The following is a 24,658-nucleotide window of genomic DNA, read 5'->3' as shown; positions in this document are numbered from 1 at the left end:
AGGTTAAATAATCTAGACATCAGTTTCATTTAGCCTGATGTTTAATTTTAGAAAAATTGAGTCTGATCAGTTTCCTTAAATTTAATATAATCATTATTCTTACAGGATTTACCTTCACAAATACCAGGGAGATACCTATTTCTCTTCTGCTTGAACTTGAAATGGTAGACTTCACTGACTGAAAAGATTCTTTTTTTTTAGTTTTAGGTTTTTTTTAGTTATCTCTACACCCAATGTGGGGGGGGGGGCTCAAATTCAGGGCCCCAAGACCAAGAGTCACATGTTCTTCCAACTGAGCCAGCCAGGCACCACACAAGAGATTCTTTCTATATAATCTTGAATATCCCACATTGTCTTCTCCTATATTCGACCATCGAGTCCTAATTCTAGAGGTGATAAAGAGTAAGCCTACACCCCAATAAGAGAGTACATCAGTTTTTAATACGGCTTTGATTTCTCCCTGGTTTCTTATTTTCATTTCATATCCACAAAGTACTCTCTCTGAATATAATCTGATTTGTTTCAAAAGATCGTTTCTAAAATGAAAGATTCTTCTCCAAGTAAGATTCCAATATCACAAAGTACAGCAGGATTTCACTCTTTTCTCTAGATGTAATATTTTAATTAATGAAATCCATAACTTTATTTGCTCTTGTTTGCCACACTATACACCCTATGTTGAGTTGTTTTTCTTTTAAAAAAAATTTTAAATGTTTATTCATTTTTGAGAGAGAGAGAGAGAGACAGAGCATGAGCAGGGGAGGGGTAGAGAGAGAGTGAGACACAGAATCCGAAGCAAGTTCCAGGCTCCAAGCTGTCAGCACAGAGACCATCATGGGTCTTGAACCATGAACCGTAAGATCATGACCTGAGCTGAAGTTGGACGCCTTACCAACCCAGCCACCCAGGCGCTCTTTGTTTTGTTTTTCCCCATGTAGTGAATACTCCATTTGCTTGTTTGTGTGTGTGTGTGTGTGTGTGTGTGTGTGTGTGTGTGTACCCTAATTTAGCTTTAAGGGAATCAGCCCCCCTTCCTGACAATTTCAGTCCAAATGTCTTTGTCCAAGTATTTAATTGTTCTGCTCAAGAGATAGGAACTATGGCCTAACCTAAGACAGATTATTACTTTGTTCTCACTATAAAGATTAGTTCAGGAATGGGCCCATCAGGACCAGTTTAACTCAATTCAGGTTTTCTGTTTGAGCTCTCTGGAAGCCAACCTGTTCTTTTCCCATGAGACATTAACAAGAGAGGATGTAGGGAAGGCCACACTTCAAATGACCAATTTTGCAATCACTTGAGCCAATACTAAGGAATCAGAATCTAAAAAAATGCAGAGATATACTTCATTTGGATATCATTCTACACTTGTGCCAAGCCAAGCTGAACCTGAAGAGAGTTTACTCTAGAACTGTAGTTGGATACACCAATAAATTCCTTATTTTAAATGGTCTGCCACTTGTGAGAGCAAATACCCTCAGTGATAAACCACTGTTAAAATTTTATGTATTCCAATCTCCATCCTGTTTAAAAATATGTTAAATGCATCTAGGTCAAATGCCTTCTGACATATGTCTGTGGCATTCCTGTTCTAAATGTCTAATGGGCAGCCTACTAGGAAAGAGACAGTTTCTCATGCCTTGATCTTAGTGTGAGATCTTGTATCTGCCCTGTTGGGGCAGTACTCACAGTATATTATAAATGTCTATTTATTTTCCTCTTTTCTAATGTCTTTAAGAACAAGTGCCATGTCAGTTATACTGATCTATCTCCAATATTTAGCAGATTTCCTTGCCAATATTATACCTTTAGTAAATGTTTGTTGAGTCAATGGAGAAAAGAATAATTTCTGTAAGAAAAAGAATTAGACTCATATCCTTTTTGTTTCTTTTCTTAATGCTTACACTGTCTGCAATATAGTCTCAAATTATGTAAGGAAAAACGGAAAAAAAAAGAAAGGAAAAAGACATTAAAGCAATCTACAATCATCATTTTCTACTGTTGGTAAAAACAAAAAAAAAATTGAGGGTTGCAAAAGACAGTGGGATTTCTTTGGTGAAGTCTCTACTGCTGTTAGTCACTGGTGACCATGGCCAAGTTACTTAACTGTTCCAATTCTGGGTTCTATAAAACAGGCATTATATTCCCTACCTCAAAAGTTGTTGTAAGGATTAAATGAGAAAATAGTGAATACATTTAACTGTTACTAGTTTAAAAATGCTCTTGATGAAAAGAATACATATTGACACAATTTACTAAGCTATTTTGAAATTTTGCTTTGGTAACCCAGGAGAAGCTGAAATTGAAGAAAATATCATTGTAATGTTTTTTAAGCTTTGCTTTCACAGAAAAAAATCTTATAGAGATTTAGGACATATAATTAAAAAAATTAGTGGGCATCTACATCTATATGTTTAAATGTTTATCTCAGATCACAAGGAAAACTCAGGCTGTGTAATTCCCCCCAAAATTGGTCCAAATATCCCCAAATTTTCTAATTAAAAAAAAACTTGTTTCTAATTGATATCTCACTTCCTGTACCACTTTGCATAATCTTCCCATTAAAATTTAATCTATGATGTTTGTAAAAGACCACTTATTTTAATGTTAAATTGAATTATTTTATTTCTTATATTTTTTTCAGAAAACAATTCATTCTGAATATAAACTGCAGTTAAAAAGAATGTATCTAAGATGGGTACAGGAAATACTTAAAATGCCGACATGTCCATGCAAACAAAGAAGAAATATTCATAGTCTATTTACTGGTTCTTTCTCAAATGTATTTTAATCCTCCCTCTTGAAAGTATTTCACAAAATGTAACACAACTCCCTCATACTCAAATTTAGGGCTTATTTTATTTCTGTCTTCACTGGGAGGGTAGTTCTGATTCTCCATAGTAGGTGTTAAGAAGATTGAAATTAGTCACTTGTATACCAGTCCTTTTTTTTCCAGGCTTAAATAAGTTTTAATATAAACCTTTTCCATTCTGAGTTTTAAGATGTATTTTAAATTCTTTTTCATTTTTTATTATTTTTAATTATTATTATTTTTTAAATACAATTTATTGTCAAGTTAGCTAACATATAGTGTATATAGTGTGCTCTTGGCTTTGTTTGATTGTTTATATACAATGCCCAGTGCTCATCCAATAAGTGCCCTCCTCAATGTCCATCATCCATTTCCCCCTCTCCCCCACATGCCCCTTCAACTTTCAGTTTGTTCTCTATATTTAAGACTCTACTATGGTTTGCCTCCCTCTCTGTTTGAAATGACTATTTCCCCTTCCCTTCCCCCATGGTCTTCTGTTGTTTCTCAAATTCCACATATGAGTGAAAACATATGATACCTCTCATTCTCTGACTGACTTATTTCACTTAGCATAATACTCTCCAATTCTATACACGTTGCTACAAATGTCAGGATTTCATTCTTTCTCATTGCCAGGTAGTATTCCATTGTATATATATAAACCACATCTTTATCCATTCATCAGATGATGGCCATCGGGATCTTCCCATAATTTAGCTATTGTTGAAAGCGCTGCTATACACATTGGGGTACATGTGCCCCTATGAATTAGCACTCCTGTATCCTTTGGATAAATTCTTAATAGTGCTATTGCTGGGTCGTAGGGTAATTCTATTTTTAATTTTTTGAGGAATCTCCACACTGTTTTCCAGAGTGGCTGCACCAGATTTCATTCCCACCAGCAGTGCAAGAGGGCTCCCATTTCTCCACATCCCCACCAACATCTGTTGTTTCCTGAGTTGTTAATTTTAGCCACTCTGACTGGTGTGATGGTATCTCAATGTGGTTTTGAGTTGTATTTACCTCATGATAAGTGATGTTGAGCATCTTTTCATGTGCCTATTAATCGCCATCTGGATATCTTCTTTGGAAAAGTGTCTATTCACTTCTTCTGCCCATTTCTTCACTGGATTGTTTGTTTTTCTGGAGTGAGATTGATAAATTCTTTATAGATTTTGGATACTAATTCTTTATCCAATACGTCATTTGCAAATATCTTCCTCCATTCTGTCAGTTGCTTTTTAGTTTTGTTTATTGTTTCCTTTGCAGTGCAGAAGCTTTTTATATTGATAAGGTCCCAATAGTTCATTTTTGCTTTTATTTCCCTTGCCTTCAGAGATGTGTCAAGTAAAAAGTTGCTGCGGCTAAGGTCAAAGAGGTTGTTGCCTGTTTTCTCCTCTTGGGTTTTGATGGTTTCCTGTCTCACATAGATCTTTCATCCATTTTGAGTTTATTTTTCTGTATGGTGTAAGAAAGCGGTCCAGTTTCATTCTTCTGCATGTTGCTGTCCAGTTCTCCCAGCACCATTTGTTGAAGAGACTGTCTTTTTTCCATTGGATACTATTTCCTACTGTGTCAAAGATTAGTTGGCCATACATTTGTGGGTCCAATTCTGGGTTCTCTATTCTATTCCATTGGTCTATGTGTCTGTTTTTGTGTCATACAATATACTGTCTTGATTACAGGTTTGTAGTAGAGGCTAAAGTCCGGGATTGTTGATGCCTCCTGCTTTGGTTTTCTTTTTCAACATTACTTTGGTTATTTGGGGTTTTTTTGTAGTTCCATACAAATTTTATGATTGTTCTAGCTCTGAGAAGAATGCTGGTGCAATTTTGATTGGTATTGCATTGAATATGTAGACTGCTTTGGGCAGTATTGACATTTTAACAATATTTTTCTTCCAATCCAGGAACATAGAATGTTTTTACATTTCTTTGTGTCTTCCATTTCTTTCATAAGATTTCTATAGTTTTCAGCAAACAGATCTTTTACATCTTGGTTAGGTTTATTCCTAGGTACTTTATGGTTCTTGGTGCAATTTTAAATGGGGTCAGTTTCTTGATTTCTCTTTCTATTGCTTCATTATTGGTGTATAGAAATGCAACCAACTTCTGTACATTGATTTTGCCGACTCATAGCAGTAAACAGATTATCTAGGCAGAAATCAATAAAAAAAACAATGGCCTTGGGGCACCTAGGTGGCTCAGTTGGTTAAGTGTCCGACTTTGGCTTAGGTCATGATCTCACAGTTTCATTGATTTTGAATCTCACAGATTCATTGATTTTGCTGCGATTTTGCTGAATCAGTTCTAGCAGCTTTCTTGTGGAGTCTTTCAGGTTTTCCATGCAGAGTATCATGTCATCTGCAAAGAATGAACGTTTGACTTCTTTTTGTTTTTTTGCCAATTTGGATGCCTTTTATTTCATTGTGTTGTCTGATTGCTGAGGCTAGGACTTCCAATGCTATGTTAAACAACAGTGGTGAGAGTAGACATTTCTGTCACTTTCCTGATCTCAGGGAGAAAGCTCTCAGTTTTTCATTGAGGATGATATTAGCTGTGGGCTCTTCATATATGGCTCTTATGATGTTAAGGTATGTTCTTTCTATCCCAGCTTTCTTAATAATAAAGGATACTGTATTTTGTCAAATGTTTTTTTCTGTCAAAATTTTTTTTCTATTAACAGGATCATATGGTTCTTATCCTTTCTTCTATTAATGTGACATATCACATTGATTGATTTGTGAATATTGAACCAGCCATGCAGTGCAAGAATGAATCCCACTTGGACCTGGTGAATAATTCTTTTAATACATTGTTGAATTTGATTTCCTTATATCTTGTTGAGATTTTTTGCATCTATTTTCAACAGGAATATTGGCCTGTAATTCTCCTTTTCATTGGGGTCTCTCATTTGGGAATCAAAGTATTTCTGGCTTCGTAGAATGAGTCCAGATGCTTTCCTTCCATTTTCTAATTTTTGGAATAGCTTTAGAGGGATAGGTATTAATTCTGCTTTAAATATCTGGCAGAATTCCCCTAGGAAGCCATCTTGCCCAGGACTCTTCTTTGTTGGGAGATTTTTGATAACTGATTCAATTTCTTCACTGGTTATGGGTCTGTTCAAATTTTCTATTTCTTCCCATTTTAGTTTTGGTAGTGCATGGGGGTCTAGGAATTTGTCTATTTCTTCCAGATTGTCTAGTTTGTTGGCATATAATTTTTCATAATATTCTCTAACCATTGTTTTATTTCTGTGGTGTGGTTTGTGATCTCTCCTCTTTCAATTGTGATTTTATCTATTTGGGTCTCTCTTTTCTTTTTGCTTATTTTTTTCAAAAAAACAGCTCTTAGATTCATTGATCTGTTCTACTGGTTTTTTTAATTCTATATTGTTTATTTCTGCTCTAATCTTTATTATTTCTCTTCTTCTGCTGGCTTTGGGGTTTCTTTGCTGTTCTGCTTCTAGTTTCTGTAGGTGTGTGGTTAGATTTGTATTTGGGATTTTTCCTGTTTCTTGAAATAGGCCTGGATATCAATGTAAATTCCTCTTAGGACTGCCTTTGCTGCATAGCAAGGGTTTGGATTATTATTTAATTTTCACTTGCTTCCATATATTTTTTAATTTCTTCTTTAATTGCCTGGTTGACCCATTCATTCTTTAGTAGGATGTTCTTTAACCTCCATGCATTTGGAGGCTTTCCAAATTTTTTCTTGTGGTTGATTTCAAGTTTCATAGTGTTGTGATCTGAACATATGCATGGTATTATCTCAATTCCTTTATATTTATATTTATATTTATTGAGAGCTGTTTTGTGATCCAGTATGTGATCTATCTTGGAGAATGTTCCATGTGCACTTGAGAAGAATGTGTATTGTGCTGCTTTTGAATGAAAAGTTCTGAATATATCTGTCAAGTCCATCTAGTTCAGTGTATCAATTCAAGGCCATTGTTTATTTCTTTTTTTAAAAATTATTTTAATGTGTATTTATTTTTTTAAAGAGAGAGAGACAGAGCATGAGTAGGAAAGGGGCAGAGAGAGAAGGAGACACAGAATCTGAAGCAGGCTCCAGGCTCTGAGCCATCAGCATAAAGTCCAATGTGAGGCCAAACTCACAAACTGTGAGATCATGACCTAAGCCAAAGTTGGACACTTAACCAACTGAGCCACCTAGGTGCCCCAAGGCCATTGTTTCTTTATTGATTTCTGCTTAATCTGTTCACTGCTCTGAGTGGAATACTAAAGTCCCCTGAAATTACCACATTCTTATCAATAAGATTGCTTGTCTGTGATTGATTTATATATTTGGGTATATCAAGTTGGGAGCATAAACATTTATAATTGTGAACTCTTCTTGATGGATAGACCCTGTAATTATGATATAATGCCCTTCTTCATCTCTTGTTACAGTCTAGTTTAAAATCTAGTTTGTCTGATATAAGTATGGCTACTCTAGCTTTCTTGTAACTTCCAGTAGCATGATAGAGGGTTCTCCATCCTCTCATTTTCAGTCCAAAGGTGTCCTCACAGATATAGATGGATCTTGGTTTTGTTTGTTTTTGTTTTGTTTTGTTTTGTTTTTGTTTTTGTTTTTGTTCTTGTTTTATCCATTCTGATACCTTATGTCCTTGATTGAGGCATTTAGTCCATTTACATCCAAAGTTATTATTGAAAGATATGGATTTAGTGTCATTGTGTTATCTGTAGGTTTCATGCTTGTGGTGATGTGTCTGGTCATTTGTCGTCTTTGCAGCATTCCACCCACAGAGTCCCCCTTAGGATCTCTTGCCCGGCTGGTTTAGTGGTCTCAGTCCCCCTTAGGATCTCTTGCCCGGCTGGTTTAGTGGTCACGAACTCCTTCAGTTTTTGTTTGTCCGGGAAAGCGTTTATCTCTCTTTCAATTCTGAATGACGGCCTTGCTGGGTAAAGGATTCTTGGCTGCATATTTTTCCTGTTCAGCACACTGAATATTTCCTGCCCCTCTCTCTGGCCTGCCAAGTTTAAGTGAACAGGTCTGCTACTACCCTTACATGTCTACCCTTGTAGATTAAAGCCAATTTGTCCCTAGCTGCTTTCAGAATTCTCTGTCTTTGTATCTTGCCGTTTCTCTATGATAGGCAGCAGTGAAGACCTATTCTTGTTGAATCTGAAGGGAGTTCTCTATGCTTCCTGAATTTGGATGTCTGCTTCCTTTCCCAGATTAGGGAAGTTCTCAGCTATAATTTGTTCAAGCAAACCTTCTGCCCCTTTCTCTCTCTTTTCTTCTTCTGGAACTCCTGTGACATGGATATTATTACCTTTTATTGAATCACTTAGTTCTCTAATTTTTTCTTCATGGTCTAATATTTTCTTATCTCTTTTTCTCGGCTTCATCTTTTTCCATAATTTTATCTTATATTTCACTTAGTCTCCCCTCTGCTTCCTCCAACCTTGCTGTCACTGCATCTAGTTTATTTTGCACCTCATTTACAACATTTCTTAATTCATCATCACTATTTCTTAGTTTCTTGATCTCTGCAGTAATAGATTCTCTTCTGTCTTCTATGTTTTTTTCAAGCCCAGCTATTAATCTCATGACTATTTTTCTAAATTATCATTCAGATATATTTTTTATATCTGTTTGAAGAATTTTCTGTCATTTCTTCCTGGAATTTCTTTTGAGGATAATTCTTCCATTTCATCATTTTGGATAGTTTTCTATCTTTTGTGTGTGTAAATAGCTTGTTATGTGCCCTGCACCTGCAAAAACTACTATATTAAAAGTCATACACTGTCCAGGGCCTGGCCCTTCAGGAGGTGTTTTTGGAATGTGTTGCATGCTTTATGTTATTGTGACTCTGGTTGCTTTATCTCCCTACTTGTAGTGGTGGTTTGGACCTCCCACCAGGTGTGCTTTGATTTGTTCATTGAAGGAACCCTGGAAAAAAAAATTTAAAAGGGGAGGGTGGTAGTGGAAGATGCCTTATCCCATACAAAAAGACAGGGCTGGGGAAAAAGAAAAGAAGAAAGAAAAAAAAATTTACAAGGCAGAGAATCGGAGAAGCTATACAGCTTATTCCAGAGAGAAAGACAGAGAGACAGAGAGAGAGAGACAGAGAGACAGAGAGGAAAATAAAGAAGGAGATACAGAAGAGGTGTGAAAAGAATTAGATTAAACATGTCTGCTTAAACAAACCAACAATCAGAATAGAGAAGGGAAGAAATAAGAAGAAAAGGAAGAAAAAAAAATATATATGGATATAAAATAAGAATTGACCAAGAATCAAATCAGAAAATGCAAAACCACTGGACCAATATCTGACGGTGCCTTGGAACCCGTGGCTGTGCTAGTCTGGAGGAGGGACTGTCTGGCTCAGTCAGTGTGAATCTTGTTCTGTTAGATGTGCGGTTACCAGGCACAGAGGGGCATGGTTTGGTATAGGTGGTCCTGCCTCCACTGTGGGCCCCCTGTCTTGTTCCCTGAAGCCCCTCCTTGTAGGTGATGGGGAGAAAAATGGCAACACTCCAGTCTCTCCTCCCCAGACTGGGTGTTCCAGACCACTCCGTTCAGGCCTTCTTCACAGTGCCGCATGGGCCTGTGAATCTGGTTTGTCCCGCTCCACTGTCTCCCTCACCTCCAGGTGCTCAGCTGGGATTCAAACCCTGATGTCTTAAAGAATCCCACTCCACCGGCCTTGGTTCTGGGGTAATGCCACTCTGCCCAGCAGCCAACAAAGCGCCTCTGGCTGTCGGGCACCTGCAGGGTCTTTTGTCCTTGAAGAGGCTATACACTTTCTTCCCACAGTACTCAGGGGAGGGAGGGGACTAGTCTCCGACTGCACCTCTGAGCTCACTACCAAGCCCGGGGCTGGTTCCCCTCCTCCCGGGGCATGCATACAGGGTGGCCAGCCCCAGTCCGGAGAAAGACCCGCAAACCTGGATCATGTTAGAAATTGGTTCTTTCTCCACTTTTTCCATTTCCTGGTCTCATGTCCAAGTACAATCTTACACTTCCATAGCCTCTCATTCTCTTCCTTTTGTCTCTCCACAGAAGGGGATCCCTCCCCTCCATGCCTACGCCACCCGTTTTATCTGTCCCATTTCACTATCATATACCTATTGTCTGCCAAGTTGTCCTGGTGGGCCCTTGGAGATGTTTCCATCACTCTGTAGCCTGGTTTCCTGGAATTACAAGTCTTCTGGACTCAATACTGCTGAGTTTGAGGGATGAAGGAACTTCAGGTCCCTCTACTTCTCCATCACGTTCACTACTGTCTCTAAATTCTTTTTTAAATCAAAATGCCTTGGAGTGCCTGAGTGGCTCAGTCAGTTGAACGTATGACTCTTGATTTTGATTCAGCTCATGATCACCCAGTCATGGGATTGAATCCTGAGTCAGGTTCCACACTGAGCATGGAGCCTGCTTGAGATTCCCTCTCTCTCTCCCTCTTCCCCTCTCCCCCACTTGCACTCATTCTCTCTCTCAAAATAAAATAAAATAAAATAAATATCAAAATGCATTTACTTCTTATTTGCATTCGACCCAGACACACTTTTGTATTGTTGAAACCAAAAGCTAGAACGTGGAGCATTATCCCAGAGATCCCACAGCATGGCATGATATTAATTCTCTCTCACCTTTTCTGAAGCAGTTTAGCTTCTATCCTGCTAATTGAGATGTGATATAAGAGGTAATCAAAGATATCATTATTAAGTAAAAAGCCAGCAGACGTTCTTGTATTATTCCATCACAAAATCCCTTGCCCTGTAGAGAATAAGCAACTATTGTCTTACATTTCTGTGATTACAAAACACTTGAAAATATATTCTTTTGCTTTCAAGGCAATTCAACCATTGTAAATGTTTTTAATATAGTCAAGCTGCCATCACTTGGACTTGCGGCCTGATCTATTTGGGAACAAAAAGCTAACTTTAAAGGAATATATGGTTGCCTTGTAATTACAGAGCACCCCTAAGTCAAGGCTGGGAATTACTAATTTGATCAAGTCTATTTGTGCCAGATAACTCATTATTTACCTGCCTGAACAAATTCTTTAATAATTTCATTTAGGGCATGCATTAATATAACTGTCTGAATATCACTCAAAAAATGTGTGAAGTACCTATTTTTTTAACTTGATATTAGCTGGTAGATTACTGCAAAATTTATAGAATTCTGGAAAAAATTAATCTAGGTTTCAAAGTGTAACAAATAATGTTTAGCTGATGTGTTTGTTAAATTCTACCCAAATACATATGCATAAAATACAAAATTCAAATATAACATAACTTTCTAAAACCAAGTGTTTTTCAAGTAGAGGAAGAGATGGGGTGAGTATAAACACCTATAATTAATCATCTCAAAATACAAGTCTGGAAAATAGAAGTTTGCTTTTTTAAAAATTTTTTTTTCAACGTTTATTTATTTTTGGGACAGAGAGAGACAGAGCATGAACGGGGGAGGGGCAGAGAGAGAGGGAGACACAGAATCGGAAACAGGGTCCAGGCTCTGAGTCATCAGCCCAGAGGCCGACGCGTGGCTCGAACTCACGGACCGCAAGATCGTGACCTGGCTGAAGTCGGACGCTTAACCGACTGCGCCACCCAGGCACCCCAGAAGTTTGCTCTTTTAAACTAAAACTTAAAAGTGAAAACATTGGAAAGATGCTATGTATTATCTTTATCTGTACATATATATAGGAAGTTACTTTTAATTACACATAAATTTATTTTAGTGGTCTGCAATCTGCCATGTAAATTATTTTGAGCTCTAGTGGCTCGAACAATCCATTACAAAAGATTCATGAAGTAAAATAGATGCTATTCTATGTCTGGTAGGCATAAAACTTAATGACATATTCCAAGCTATAAGCTTCTGTAAAGTATCATTTACAATTTCTCAATGACAAAAGTAGATCTTATATAGAGAAATCAAATAGTCAAAGATTTTAGTTTGTGCAGAATTTAATTGTATTCCCCTCAAACAATCATTGAAAATATTCTGTGGAAATATATATGGTTGCATACTTTAACACAGCACAAGCCTTATGAGTTGTTTTTTATGAATGAATAATTCTTTAAAAAACATTAAAGTACATTTCACAAACTTACCCTTTCCTATTCAGTGAACATCAAGGACATTTTGATATGTCTATCTCTAAAACCAAGGCTTTCAACTCAGAATGTATTTATTATTGGAGTTTTAGTTTTATCACCAGAGCTGCCTAATCTTCATGTATATCTTCAAATGCATGCTTCTTTTTATACGACAATCTAGATAGATTCTTCTTCATAACTTGAAAACACCAGGTTTTGACTACTGGAGCATCGTGGTATTATCTCAAAAAAAGCAGATTATTTTTTCATCCATGTGCTCATCAAACAATGAATTCTCGATTAATTCTTAGATTTCCACTCATACCTTGTCCTTTTGAGCATCAGTCTCTCAAATTGTGTTGATGTCCACAGCTTCTAAATTCACCTCCCAAAACAAAACTAAACAATACAAAAAAGACTCTTTCCTCCTTTATGCAGACACAATTAAAAAAAAAATCACTGCTTTCCTCTTCATTTCTGTGCCTCCACTGCAATCTGGTTTTATTCCTTCACTCTATAGCAAGTGCTCTTGTCTTTCCTGCCCTTGTGTCACAGCTTTTAAGTAACATTCACAAGGCTGATAACTTCATGATTCTTGAAACATCCATTTCTGAAATGTCTCTAATACCAAACTCTTTTCCTTTTCCTTTAATCTCTCTAGCAGTTCTTTCAGCCTCTTTTGCTTTATTTTCCATTATCTAATCTCTACATGTTGGAATTCCACAGGTCTTCATTCTGTATTCTATTCTCTATTTCTTTTGACACAATCTCTCTGGGTAATCTCATCTATTCCCAGAGAAACAAATATGATCTATATGGATTTCTGTATATGTCGCTTTACTTCAGAATCCCCTCTGAAATCCAGACCTATGTATTTAACTGCCTTTTTAGAGTAGAGTAGATGGGTTAATATCCTGGCCCTGACATTTACTAACTGTGTGACCCTGGGCAAATTACTTAACCTTTCTGTGTCTTAGGTTACTCAATTTATAATGAGGATTAAGACAGCTTATTTATTCACTTATTATAAGGATTGAATGAGTTAGTATCAAAAAACAGCGAAAATAGTCCCTGATATAAAATGTGAATGATATGTCACATACACTTGAAACTTAACATACTCAAGAGAAAACTAGATTGTTTCTATCACAGTTGTTCCCCAGATAAGCTTCCTCATCTCAGTAAATGATCCTATCTTTTAATTGGCTTACCTCTTCTTTTTCTCCCTCTAACCCATTTTCAAAATGAGTATATACTTGTGTAAAGTATAAATGAAAATGTTTTTCTACACTGCTAATATCCTTCGTGTTTCCTATTATACTTTTAATAAACACTTACATATGTCCCTATATATTCTGACCCCTTGTACTTCTTCTCATACATATTGCACATATACATCTATCACACACACACACACACACACACACACCACATTCACACATCACATAAAGATGCACACATCAATGGCTGGATCCTGACAATATATCAGATTCCAATTTAAATGCTGTCTCTTAAAGGGGCGCCTGGGTGGCTCATTGGTTAAGCATCCAACTCCTGATTTTGGTTCAGGTCATGATCTCATGGTTCATGGGATCGAGCCCCCTGACAGGTTACATGCTGTCTCTTAGAAAAGCCTGCTCTAACAAGCTTATCTATTTAAATAGCTCCCTATCCCCACTCATTGCTTTCTCCTCACTGCCTCAAATTTGTTTCTCCTATGGCCCTTATCCCAAGTTGGACTTATGGACATCATGTTCACTGTGTGCCTCCTTTATCAAAATGTAAACTCTGTTAGGGTTTATGTTCAGTTATCTACCTCTGTGTACTCAGCACCTGGCACAATGGCTGGTATATGGTAGACATTAAGTGAATATTTTTTATAAGAATGCATGCACGAATACATGGATGAGTGAATTTGTCCTTTTCTAGCAGCTATTCCAGAGAAACTAGTATGTTTTTTCAGGATCTTTCTTATAGTTTATACTCCTATTCAGATAATTCTTGGGAAAAAAGTCATGTTGCAAAGTGTGATAATGAAACATCATTTTACACCATTACCTATCAGTTATCAAGTCAAAATTATCTTCATAATTAATAGGCTTGTAAACATTATAGGGTGGTAATGAATCTAAGTCCAAAAAATTTATGATAACTTATAACTCCAGAAATGCCAGTCTGAAAGAAATGAATCATAGTTTTGATCTTATTCTATCCTGGTTTATGTTTTCTCTCCAGGTTATAATTGTTTCATTACAAGGAAAATCAACTTGTTAATTTTTTAACCATTATAACCTCATCAAGCACTAAGAACATTATTTCTTCAAAAATACCATTTTGTGAAATAAAGTGATGAAGAATGCCTTTTATCTACAGTTTAGGTAAAGAATAACACAAACTATATTTGACTATGTCTTATGAGCACTTTAAATTGCCACATTTTTATCATGTTGCTTGATTGACCCATCTTTGTGTAATTCAGGCCTTCAAAAACCTTCTTTTATTACGTGAGTTTTATCTTATAAAACATTTCTGTATCTTTATTATAGATACCTTAGATGGCCTCTTTTAACTTCCATTTAATCCCCCTTCCAGATGGAAAACATGGAATGCCAAAAACCTGCATCTTCCAGACTCACTTGCAGTATATTTAATTCTACCAGTTAGATGCACCTATAGGAGACTGAGAAGCAGACATATTTTGGCACAGGTCACTCTGATGTGAGCCAGTTGCTTAGGCTGGCCTCAACATTTCCAGGATCTAGTCTGTGGGTGTTAAGAGGCAGCTTTGATGAGTGAAGCCACTTCCTGACCAACTGACAGGCCTTGATGCTCAGTAATCTAGTAACAGCTCCTTGATTTCAGGGTTCTTCCGGTGCTTCCAACAACTGTGCTGTGTCCACTTTCCTGGATGGAAGTCCTTCTGCTTGTCTACCTTGAGCGGTTTGTATGTCTAACACTGAAGTGTCATATAAACACAGGGAGATATTTTCTAAAGGTTTTTATTTCCTCTCTTGATTGCATTTTCCATGGTGTTCAGACTGAAACTTACCTCATAACATTGTAAAAATATCCTGGTGACTATTTTTTGCCATTTCATACGGTGTTTTATAAGTGGCACATATTTGTTTGTACCAGGACAATTTGAAACATGTACAAAACAAGAGATTATTATCATGAACCCGGATGCACCAATTACCCTGTTTCAACCATTATTAACTTGTGAACTGGCAATTTTCCCTAGCATAGATCATTTGCAAAGTGTGATTTACTAGTTTCAGGCAGTAGAGGCTCATTTATCATAGAATTTATGTCTCAGGTTCATTTGCATCTACATAATTATAAAATATACATGTAATAAAATAAAATAACAATATAATATGTAAGTAACTTTATATGTTATATAAATGTAAATAATACAAAAGTCAATATAAATATAATAAAATATCGTGGTAAATCCCATAAGTATCTAGGCATATCTTATGCCTTGTAAATTTTCTACTCTTTGGGGCTAGAGTAGTGACATCAGACACTCTGCTATATTCCTCTGACTATTTTAGGAAGAAATGACATATATGCCCCAGCTCTTCAAGATTTCAGATTATTTTCAATTTCTTTCGTTTTCTCTAGAAATTACTATTGTCACGTTTCGAACTGGCTGCTTTTAAACCATATTGCCTCTCACATGAAAATACAATTGGAGAATTATTAAACTCTAAAAAGAAACAAGAGTTATAAACCAACATTAATTAAATCTCTGTGTCTCTGTCCCTCTCTCTTTCTCTTTCTCTCTGTCTCTCTCACACACACACACACACACACACACACACACAATTTTGAGTGTATTGGAGGGTTAAGAGGTTATAAACAAACAATTTGCACATATTTTCATTAAGAAGTTGAACTAATTTTTAAGATCCAACAGTATTTTGTGTCATCAACAGTAAACATACGAACAAACAAACACACGGGAAACTGGTTCCAAGAAGGACAAACTTGCTTTTCAACGCTAGCTGAGCAGCCTTCCCCAGGTATGCTGAGCAACCACCCAGTTAGTTCTGTTTCAGTGGATGAGCACATGAGCACTGGCCTTGTAGGCAGTGAATGGATGAGCCTGACCTTGTGGGGAGTGATATTGGCATAATCAGTTCTGTTGCCAGTGGTACATAACCTCACTCTGACATGACTGCTGGGCTAATAACACAGGTCTCCCAGTAGCAGAGAAATATCAAATTTTCCCATCACTCACTGTCCATAAGGCATGTTGCCTTTCTCCTAAAAAACTAAAACCAAACTAAAACGACAACCATGCACATCACTGAGTTTTGCTAAAAGTATTTTCTGATTTTGCATTTGCAAACATATGACAAATATTTTGGAGATTACAATTCAATTCAAAACTTCTTCTGCAAATACCTGGTAAAACTGATGGTCCAGAAAGGAGAACCTTGTTTCCCTTTAGCACCCAATCATGTCACAGATATATGGACCCAAGCAGCCATCAAATAGCCAAAATTGCATTTTTCCTTCTCTTATGATAAGGTACATATTTCACCAGGGGCATAAGGAAAGTTTTAAGTCAAACTCAATGAATGTTCAACAATACAACAGATTCTACAATAATATGCCCTTAATAACGAAAATTTGGATGCAAGGTAAAATATTTGGCTATCAGTTCTCAGACCCACAGAACACCTGGAGGTCTCTTCTTGAGCATTTCATGAGTCATACAATCTTGCAACTGTTAATACTTTACAATATTTTTTACCCTGCTTACAGCATGATGTTGGGGACTTCCTGCAACCCCTATTTGTTACTAACTAGTATCTAGTTTGGCATTCGGTGGCCTTCCTTCTCAGGATCCTTCACCATCACCTTTTCCCTTCTAGATAAGCTATCTACTTCCTAGAAGAAAACAGTTTTCACTGATGCTATCCAGTCCTTCTCTCTCCACACAATAGCCTTGAAGCTCTCTCTTCAACCTCTCCTTCATTTAAGCTTACCTACCACCCCATTTTCTAGGGCATTGTTTCCAGCTTATTATTACACAGAAAGGGTCTGGAAATCTCATTCACTTTAAGTGTTAATAACTGAGAAGAATTAGTTTGTTAGCCCATACACACAGGCCTAGGAGATTTGCATCTTAATAGAGGACAATTCCTTCATAACTCAAAGGAATGGAATATCTCTAATAGTGGAATTTCAAGCATCACTGACACTAGTGGAGGAAATATTTGGGGGTGAGAACACTTAACACCAAACCATAATATCTCATAATGTGAGACAACTATCTTTTTCACCTAGACTTAAGCTTAACCTGAATAGAAGCTGGTATTCCATGTTTGAACAAGAATTAAAGCACGACTAAGTATAAAGCAAAAATCTAAGCTGTTGAACAACGCTCTTTCTTAATGGTCTGCATTACTCTCTCTGAGCTTCTTAGCTTTGCAAAGTGGTGTTATTATACTATGTAGCTCTTCTCAATTTCATTATGTCTTCACCAGGATGGCCTTAAAGTTCTCTGAATTCAGCCTCACTAAACTTTAGACAGGCTTCTTTCTGACCTTAGGCTCTTACCCTCCTTTTACTTAGAGCAATTACTTCAGAAGACTTGTAATTGTAAATTCTTTCTCGGCTCCTTTCAAATAGAAATCTTTTTAAAAGGCTCTTTCCTGGTTTCCTAACTCAAGAATACTTCTCTCAGGGAGCAGGAAGCCATCCCTTTGAAATGTAATCATCAAGAACAATAGTACCCCAAGTCTCCCAGTTTCTGTGGGATAGTAAGAATCTAACTCCTTGAAGTGCCTTGCTCCAAGCTGTAAAACTGCACTCCAGTCACGAAATTAAGAAACCAGTCTACTTTTGCTTTGAGTCAGGCCCATTAGCACACACATGGCCTAAACCCTCCACCCCATTGCAGCTCTTAAAAACCCTCCTGCTCTTTGTTTCAGTGAAATTGAGTTCAGAATGAGTTGTGGCCTCTATCCTCTTTTGCAACAGCCTTGAATAAAGCCTTCCTTGCATGTTTAATTTCGTCCAGTGCCATGTTTGCTTTGACAGCCTGAACATGCACAGATTTAAGTACCTATATCCAGTTTGTTTACATCGCCCCCAAATTCTTTCATGAACAAACATTGTGAACATAATTTGACTAAGGAAACAAAGTACAATACCTTTTTTTTTCACATCAACGGCAGTTTCCTTGTCGGTTTTCTTTTTGACAGCTTCTTTTTCTGGTAGTAAAATGAGAAAATTTTACTCATTTTAGGTGTCTGTTTAATTCTTATGTATTTTGGGGCACACGTGACTGCCATTATGGCATCCAACTCATCTTCTATAGAGTAATCCTAAATCCGTGCCACGGTAGTGTCAAATATGAGCAAACCAGCACCTTCCTAACACAAAAGGAGCTCTGTTGTGTTTCCTCCTCAGGAAGGGAGCAAATTTGTGCTAAGCTCAAAAACAAAATTCTCATGACAATGGAAACATTTATGCCATTATCAATTTTGCTATAATTCAATAGTTTTTTTTAATGTTTATTTTTTTATTTTTGACACAGAGAGAGACAGAGCATGAATGGGGGAGGGTCAGAGAGAGAGGGAGACACAGAATCTGAAGCAGGCTCCAGGCTCTGAGCTGTCAGCACAAAGCCCGACGCGGGGCTCGAACTCAGGGACCGTGAGATCATGACCTGAGCCGAAGTGGGACGCTCAACCGATGAGCCACCCAGGCGCCCCTCAATAGTTTTTCTAAAGGACATTAAAATGAATATATTGAAAGTTCTCTGGGCTATCAAGCCACTGGAAGCCTGTCAGAAGCAGAAATCTCTGGAGCTCATTTGAAACTTCAGATGCACTATTTGAAAACAACCATCTAAAAGTAATAGGGGTGCCTGGGTGGCTCAGTCAGTTAAGCCTAGTCTCAGGTCATGATCTCGCAGTTCAAGACTTCCAGTCTCCGTCAGGCTCTGTGCTGACAGCTCAGAGCTCAGAGCCTGGAGCCTGCTTCAGATTCTGTGTCCCCCTTTCTCTCTGCCTCTCCCCTGCTCATGTTCATGCGCTCTCTCTCTCTCTCTCTCTCTCTCTCTAAGGATAAATAAACATTAAAAAAAATTTTTTTTAAGTAACAAAATACAGTGTATCAATCAACTAGTTTTTTTTTTCCTTATACATTCAATAGTTGCCCTTTTGATAGACACTTTTTATTAAACTGAATGAATTGAATAGGAACTTCATATTTGTATTTGCAGAAAGAGAACTGAGTACCACTGCTCAGTAAGAAAAAAATTCCATCAGTAACAATTTAGAAAAGTGTTTAGACATAAATTTTCTTTTTAAAAATTTATCGATTCAACCTTATTTAGAATATTTATAAATTTCAAGACTGCTAAAAACAATAACAATAAAATGATTAAGGGAATATCTTTCCTAGAAAACAAGAGCTTTATGAGTAGTATCGTAAAAGGATATTAATTGGTTTCTGTGTTAGTTTTTAAATTGTTCACCTTTCTTTTTTGTTTCAGAAGTCACTTTCTTCTCAGCTTTCTTCTTTTCCTCTTCTTTTTCTGGAGAAGAAAATTGAAAATATTTCTTTCAGGAAAATGTAATACAAAGGAAAAACCAAGATTTGAATGAAGGATTACTGTGAAATCACTTCTGCCTCCAGATAGCTTTGTGACTTTGAGCAAGTGATTTAATCTCACTAAACCTTATTTTCCTCATTTGTAAAATAATAGTACTCCCCTCAAAGTTAGATCATGTTTACAAGGCACTCTGCACAGTGCCTGGCTCACAGTAAATGCATAAAATTGCAGGTTGTTAATATTGTTTATAAATAATGAACAAGATCCTTTGAGCTTTCTGAACCAAGCAATTGTTTGGTGCCTAAAGTAAGATAGTAATATATGAAATTAAAACATCGTATCTGGGAAAGATACTGCAGGTAAACTAAAAGAAATACTTTTTTCTGTTTTCCTTTCAGATGTTTAGTTTCATTAGAAGTAGTACAGGAGGCCATTAATGTGATCTATTTTGATTTAACCGTTTGTCACATCTGCTTCTTGTCAACAGGCATTTGGAGCCTGGTGACATCTGTCTGGCAGTGTGTTGGGGACATAAGTTCCCCTGCCCTTTCTGAGTGGTTGTATCAACGAGGGTGCTCACACTCTGCACCCAGAGGTTTGCAATAAGTCTCGGTCCCACACGGAGCAGCATGTGGTGGCTCTGGACTTCCTCGTGGAAGAGTTACTTTTCAGAGATCTGAGAAATCTTAATCTGAGGGGCAGAGGGAACCACAAATGCCTAGCCACAGCCTTGTTAACAACTGGTCATCTCTGGACATTGTTCTGGTGAGTGTACTCATTTCATAACAAAGTCATGTAGAAGTTGTTGAAATGGAATATTCAGTGTTTTTAGGTTTGAGGCAGCTCTAAGTTCAGTTAATGTTGGAAGATGACTAATTTTTATCCTCAATTAGTGGTGCTATTTACCTTATATTTGAAACACCTTTGTCTCTGTCCTTTGTCTCTCCTCACACACATAGGTGCCAAGCATTCAAAGATTTTCATCATCCAGAAATATTATGAGATTGTTACTGTGCTGAAGAAATCCAATGCATAGTTCTAGTATGAATGTTGAAATTGTCTACTAATGACTGCCTCTCATTAAATATAGGAATTAATTCATTCCCTTAGGTATAGAGATTTTTTACCTACAAGATCAAAGACAACACTTTCAGTGTTAGAAGTATAATTTATAAAGAACCCCTTTTCATGGCTCCTAGAGATAAGCTGGTGTCATAGGGAGAAAGATATTCACACTCTGTCTAAATGTGTCTGCAGTGTGCCATTACAGCCCATCCAGTCAGAAGTAGAGAGTCAACAAGTCCAATTCTGATAGTTCCAGAGTTAGAAATAAACCACTTGAATTCCACTTTGCCTTTTCCTAAAGGTTTATACATATTAAATATGCAAATCATGTTTAAAATTCTGAATAAAGATACTTTTGACTTAAGTATTATTACTTTCAGCTTGTCTGGGAGAAATTTTACATAGCAGGGTATTTTCCATGTTATCTAAATAAATGCATATGCCAGACAATTGAATTGGCATTTGCTAAACATTTGTGCCAGAATATGGATTAATTAAAATACAGATTATTTGTAAATATTTCTCAGCCCATATCAAATAGCAAGACTGTTGTCACAATAAGATCACAATTCAGTATCCAAATCTCTCCATTTCATAATATAGATGAATAAATATTTCATTTAAAAGTTCTTGCCAATTAGTCAATCTTACATTGAACTTCAGAATGAAAGTAGATATTTGAGGTCATAAGATGGAAGACACGCATTTCATTTTTTTTAAAGAGAATACTCTTGTGCAATAAATTCTGCCCTTTAAATTAATATAACTGGAATTTTATTGTGGTGATACAGTATTCTTGCCTTAGTTCAGATTGAATTAATACTTCCATTTACACTCTGCCTGTGATTATGGCCATACACTGAGAGAGTCATGAATAAAAGTAGAAGTCCACAAAAAAGCAGGTATAAATAATGTACTTTAATAACATTTTTATGAATTAGACCTTTAAGCTGTCATTATGGGGCTTACTTTATTCATGGTGAATTCACTTAAAACATCAAATTGAAGATTCTGCATTTCTTCAAGCACTATTGTCTCTATTCTATAGGTGATTTGGCAGCAGTGGAATTAATGGAATTATAAAAGACACAACAATTTAATTATACCCTGCTCAGAATATCCTGCCAATTTCTTTAATGAAAATACTCCTTCCCCTGACTTTTATCTCCCTCAACATTCAACAACACTCTTCCCTTTCCGCCTGACTATGCACCCAAATATTTAATTTCATCCTCACCCTCTCTTCCAAGTTGTTGGCTATTTTGTTTGTGGCAGCTAGAGAAGAGTTAGAACATTTAATACCATTGGTTTTCAGAGGGGGTAGCAATTAAACGTGTCTGTAGAATGTGAACTTATCAGTGTATTGCCTCTCTCTGGCAAAAGTGTCATACGCCCTGAAATGATGGCTCTATATGGCAGGGATCACAGGAACGCTGGTTGAGAGAGAAATCCTCTCCACAAGGAGCAGCTCTGAGCCACAAATATGTTATTAGCTTCTGCATAAATTAACATTAGATGAAAGAAAAATTAAATGACTTACTTTTTACTTTCTAAGCCCTTACAATGGGCTTTTCTCTTGCTTTTAAATGTTTTTATGCCATCTCAAACCCAGAGAATGAACAATAGTTAATTATAATCCTAAAGCTTTCTAAGATGCCTGTTCCCAGCAAAATGGGAAAACAAATGCAAATGTTGAATTTTCAACTTATGTTTTGTTCGTCCCCTCTTTTCTTTTCTACTGTAGAGAAGCAGATGGCTGCTTCTCTTCTAACCTTCTATGGCCAGGATGGATGTATTCTTGGTCCGAGTCATGTAAACAAGGGTGTGTTTGTTCTATAACAATGCATTCCAACACATCTTGCCACTTTCACTTTATTTCTTTAGAGTGGCAAAGGTTGGCCTGGAACCCCACTCATTCCATGATCATGGGAAGCTTCACACAAGCAGATAAGTTCAATGACAGCAGTGATTATTACAGTTCTCCATTGTTATCATACAGAAGCATGAGGCAAGAGAGAAAGCATGGGTGCTAGCGTGGATGACCTTGGTCTAAATTCTGTCTCTGACCCTTTCTGGTTATGGGAAATTGGGCAATGTGCTGTGACACACTGAATTTCATTGTCCTCATTTGAAAAATGGAACTAATAAAATCTACTTTGCTGGTTTGTTGTGAAGAATGGAGACGCTGAGCTGAAGTGCCTAGACCAGAGGGAATGTTCATAAAATGTTGGCAGCGGGTAGCTATTACGCTATTTTAGAAACAATAAAAATCTGACCACATATAATCTTCAGCAATTTTTCTAGATACGATATTTATTGATCTATTTAAGAAAATGCACATTAATTCTTATTTTTCTGTATGAAGAGAGGCTGTGTCTGGAATACTTTATATTAAGAAACTTCAGGAAAAAAAGTACATCAGTAGGTTTAACATGCTATGAAGCGGTGCTGTGCTGGAATGAAGCGGATTCCAGTCTTGGTTTCGCTATAATTAGTAGCCGCTGCCTTATGTAACTATGAGTAACTCTTCCATTGTCAACCATAAAAGGCAGGGGAATGAGTAGAGCATATTTAGGGCCCTCTTCACCCATGTATTGTCCAAATGAAGCATGCTTCTTGCATTATTTCTTAATTTTGCTGGGAGTAGGCAACTTAAAAAGTTTTATCCTTGTAAATAGCTGCTGTATGGTCTCTGGCCTTGCTGTGGCTTCAAAAATGTTAAATGTGGGAAACAGTCAGTTTTTAAGGCTTTAAATAAATATGCATGTTATATATATATATTCATATATATGTATATTTATATATATGAATACATTTACATGAATATATAATGTCAGGTGGTAATAAGGGTCAGGAAAAGAGAGCTTGTTTTGGAAGATTAAAGAATAAGAGGGTGGAAGGAAGCATTGCATTTTTTTTTTTTAAGGAAGAAGTGTAAATCTTTTAGAATAGGTAAGATTTGAAAAGTGTCTTGAAAAACAGCAGGAGAGCTTTGGGCTATCAGGGAGAACTTTTGAGACGAAGGAAAAATATCTGCCAAGACCTTGAACATAGGATTTGTTGTTCATGGTATGACTGTCCCATTTTACTGTAAGATAAGAAGCCACTGAGAGGTTTCGAGCAGAGAAATTATATGACGCTGAGTTACATTTTAAGAGGAACTTTGGCTGTCACTGAGTGGTGTTAAGTGACCCATTGGACTGCGATCTTGTATAGAAGAATAAAAAAGTAAAAGAATAAAACACAAATATATGTATATTTTTCTTTTTTCCTTGTTTTCTTCCTCTGAATTATATTTGGGACTCTTGAAGGAATGTAACATTACAGAATCGTGGTAGGAGTAACTCACTTTACATTGTAATTAGGTTGCTATGGCAGCAAAACTCTCTAAATTAAGGACTTCACTTGAATTATCTGGCATAACTAAACTGGCCTGTCCGAACCTGAATCCAATGTCTTTGCCTTAGCTTTTCTGTTAGTGATAGCTGAATTATTCTTGGAAGCCAGCTCCTCTCATTATCAGCTATTAACAACAAACAATTCACAATCAGCAATTCCATTGCACCTTTCAGTGACTACCCGGAGACTTTTAAAATTACAATTTTCTCAATCAACAGATGTTTATTTTCCCTTATGTCAGACCCCTTGCCAGGGTCTATAGTGTTAAAAGATTCCCTCCGGGAACACTAGGTATGGGAATAAGTGGGGAAGTTTACAATTATAATAAAGACTTTGAAGGATATTCAAGGTAGAATCTAAGGGAACCATCACAGAGGCCCAGAACCAAGAAGGCCATGTGAAACTTGCAAAAGCTACTTCTGGGGGAAGTAAGCACAGACTGAGTCAGAAATAGCCCGTAGAGCCTGGTTTGGACAGAGGGTGGCCAGTGTTATTGCCACGGCCAGCTGAGGGAACTGAGGTGCAGAGTGACTGCTCCTGTCCTGCAGGCACCTCTTACAAACTCCTTTTTTTTTTTTTTTTAAGTTTATTTTGAGAGAGAGAGCTGGAGCGGGGAAGGGGCACAGAGAGGGAAAGAGAGAATCCCAAACAGGTTCCACACTGTCAGCCCAGAGAACTGTGAGATCATGACCTGAGCTGTAATCAAGAGTTGGATGCTTAACTGGTG

The 24,658-nt window shown here is 37.0% G+C and overlaps 1 protein-coding gene and 1 long non-coding RNA gene across 24 annotated transcripts in view; one reads left to right on the top strand and one right to left on the bottom strand.

Annotated features, from left to right (window-relative positions):
* Nucleotides 1–24,658, bottom strand: part of TRDN (triadin) — a 385,182-nt gene that overhangs the window by 200,357 nt on the left and 160,167 nt on the right. For 20 of the 22 annotated variants that reach the window (XM_053222303.1, XM_053222304.1, XM_053222295.1 and 17 more), the window contains 2 exons: nt 19,390–19,449; nt 18,059–18,118 (listed from right to left, as the gene is read on the bottom strand). In XM_053222303.1, coding sequence (XP_053078278.1) covers nt 18,059–18,118; nt 19,390–19,449 — 120 coding nt within the window. The remainder of the gene's footprint in view (nt 1–18,058; nt 18,119–19,389; nt 19,450–24,658) is intronic. The other 2 variants (XR_008298359.1, XR_008298358.1) reach the window with 1 other exon arrangement.
* LOC113598696 (uncharacterized) overlaps nt 20,019–24,658 on the top strand; it is a 48,383-nt gene continuing 43,743 nt past the window's right edge. For both annotated transcript variants that reach the window (XR_008298360.1, XR_003419371.2), the window contains exon 1: nt 20,019–20,232. This is a non-coding gene — a long non-coding RNA (uncharacterized LOC113598696). The remainder of the gene's footprint in view (nt 20,233–24,658) is intronic.

The sequence above is a fragment of the Acinonyx jubatus genome, chromosome B2, assembly GCF_027475565.1.
Source record: "Acinonyx jubatus isolate Ajub_Pintada_27869175 chromosome B2, VMU_Ajub_asm_v1.0, whole genome shotgun sequence".
Classification (NCBI taxonomy): Eukaryota; Metazoa; Chordata; class Mammalia; order Carnivora; family Felidae; genus Acinonyx; species Acinonyx jubatus.
Note: the sequence above shows the minus strand (reverse complement) of the source record. Positions and strands in the feature narration are given on the sequence as shown.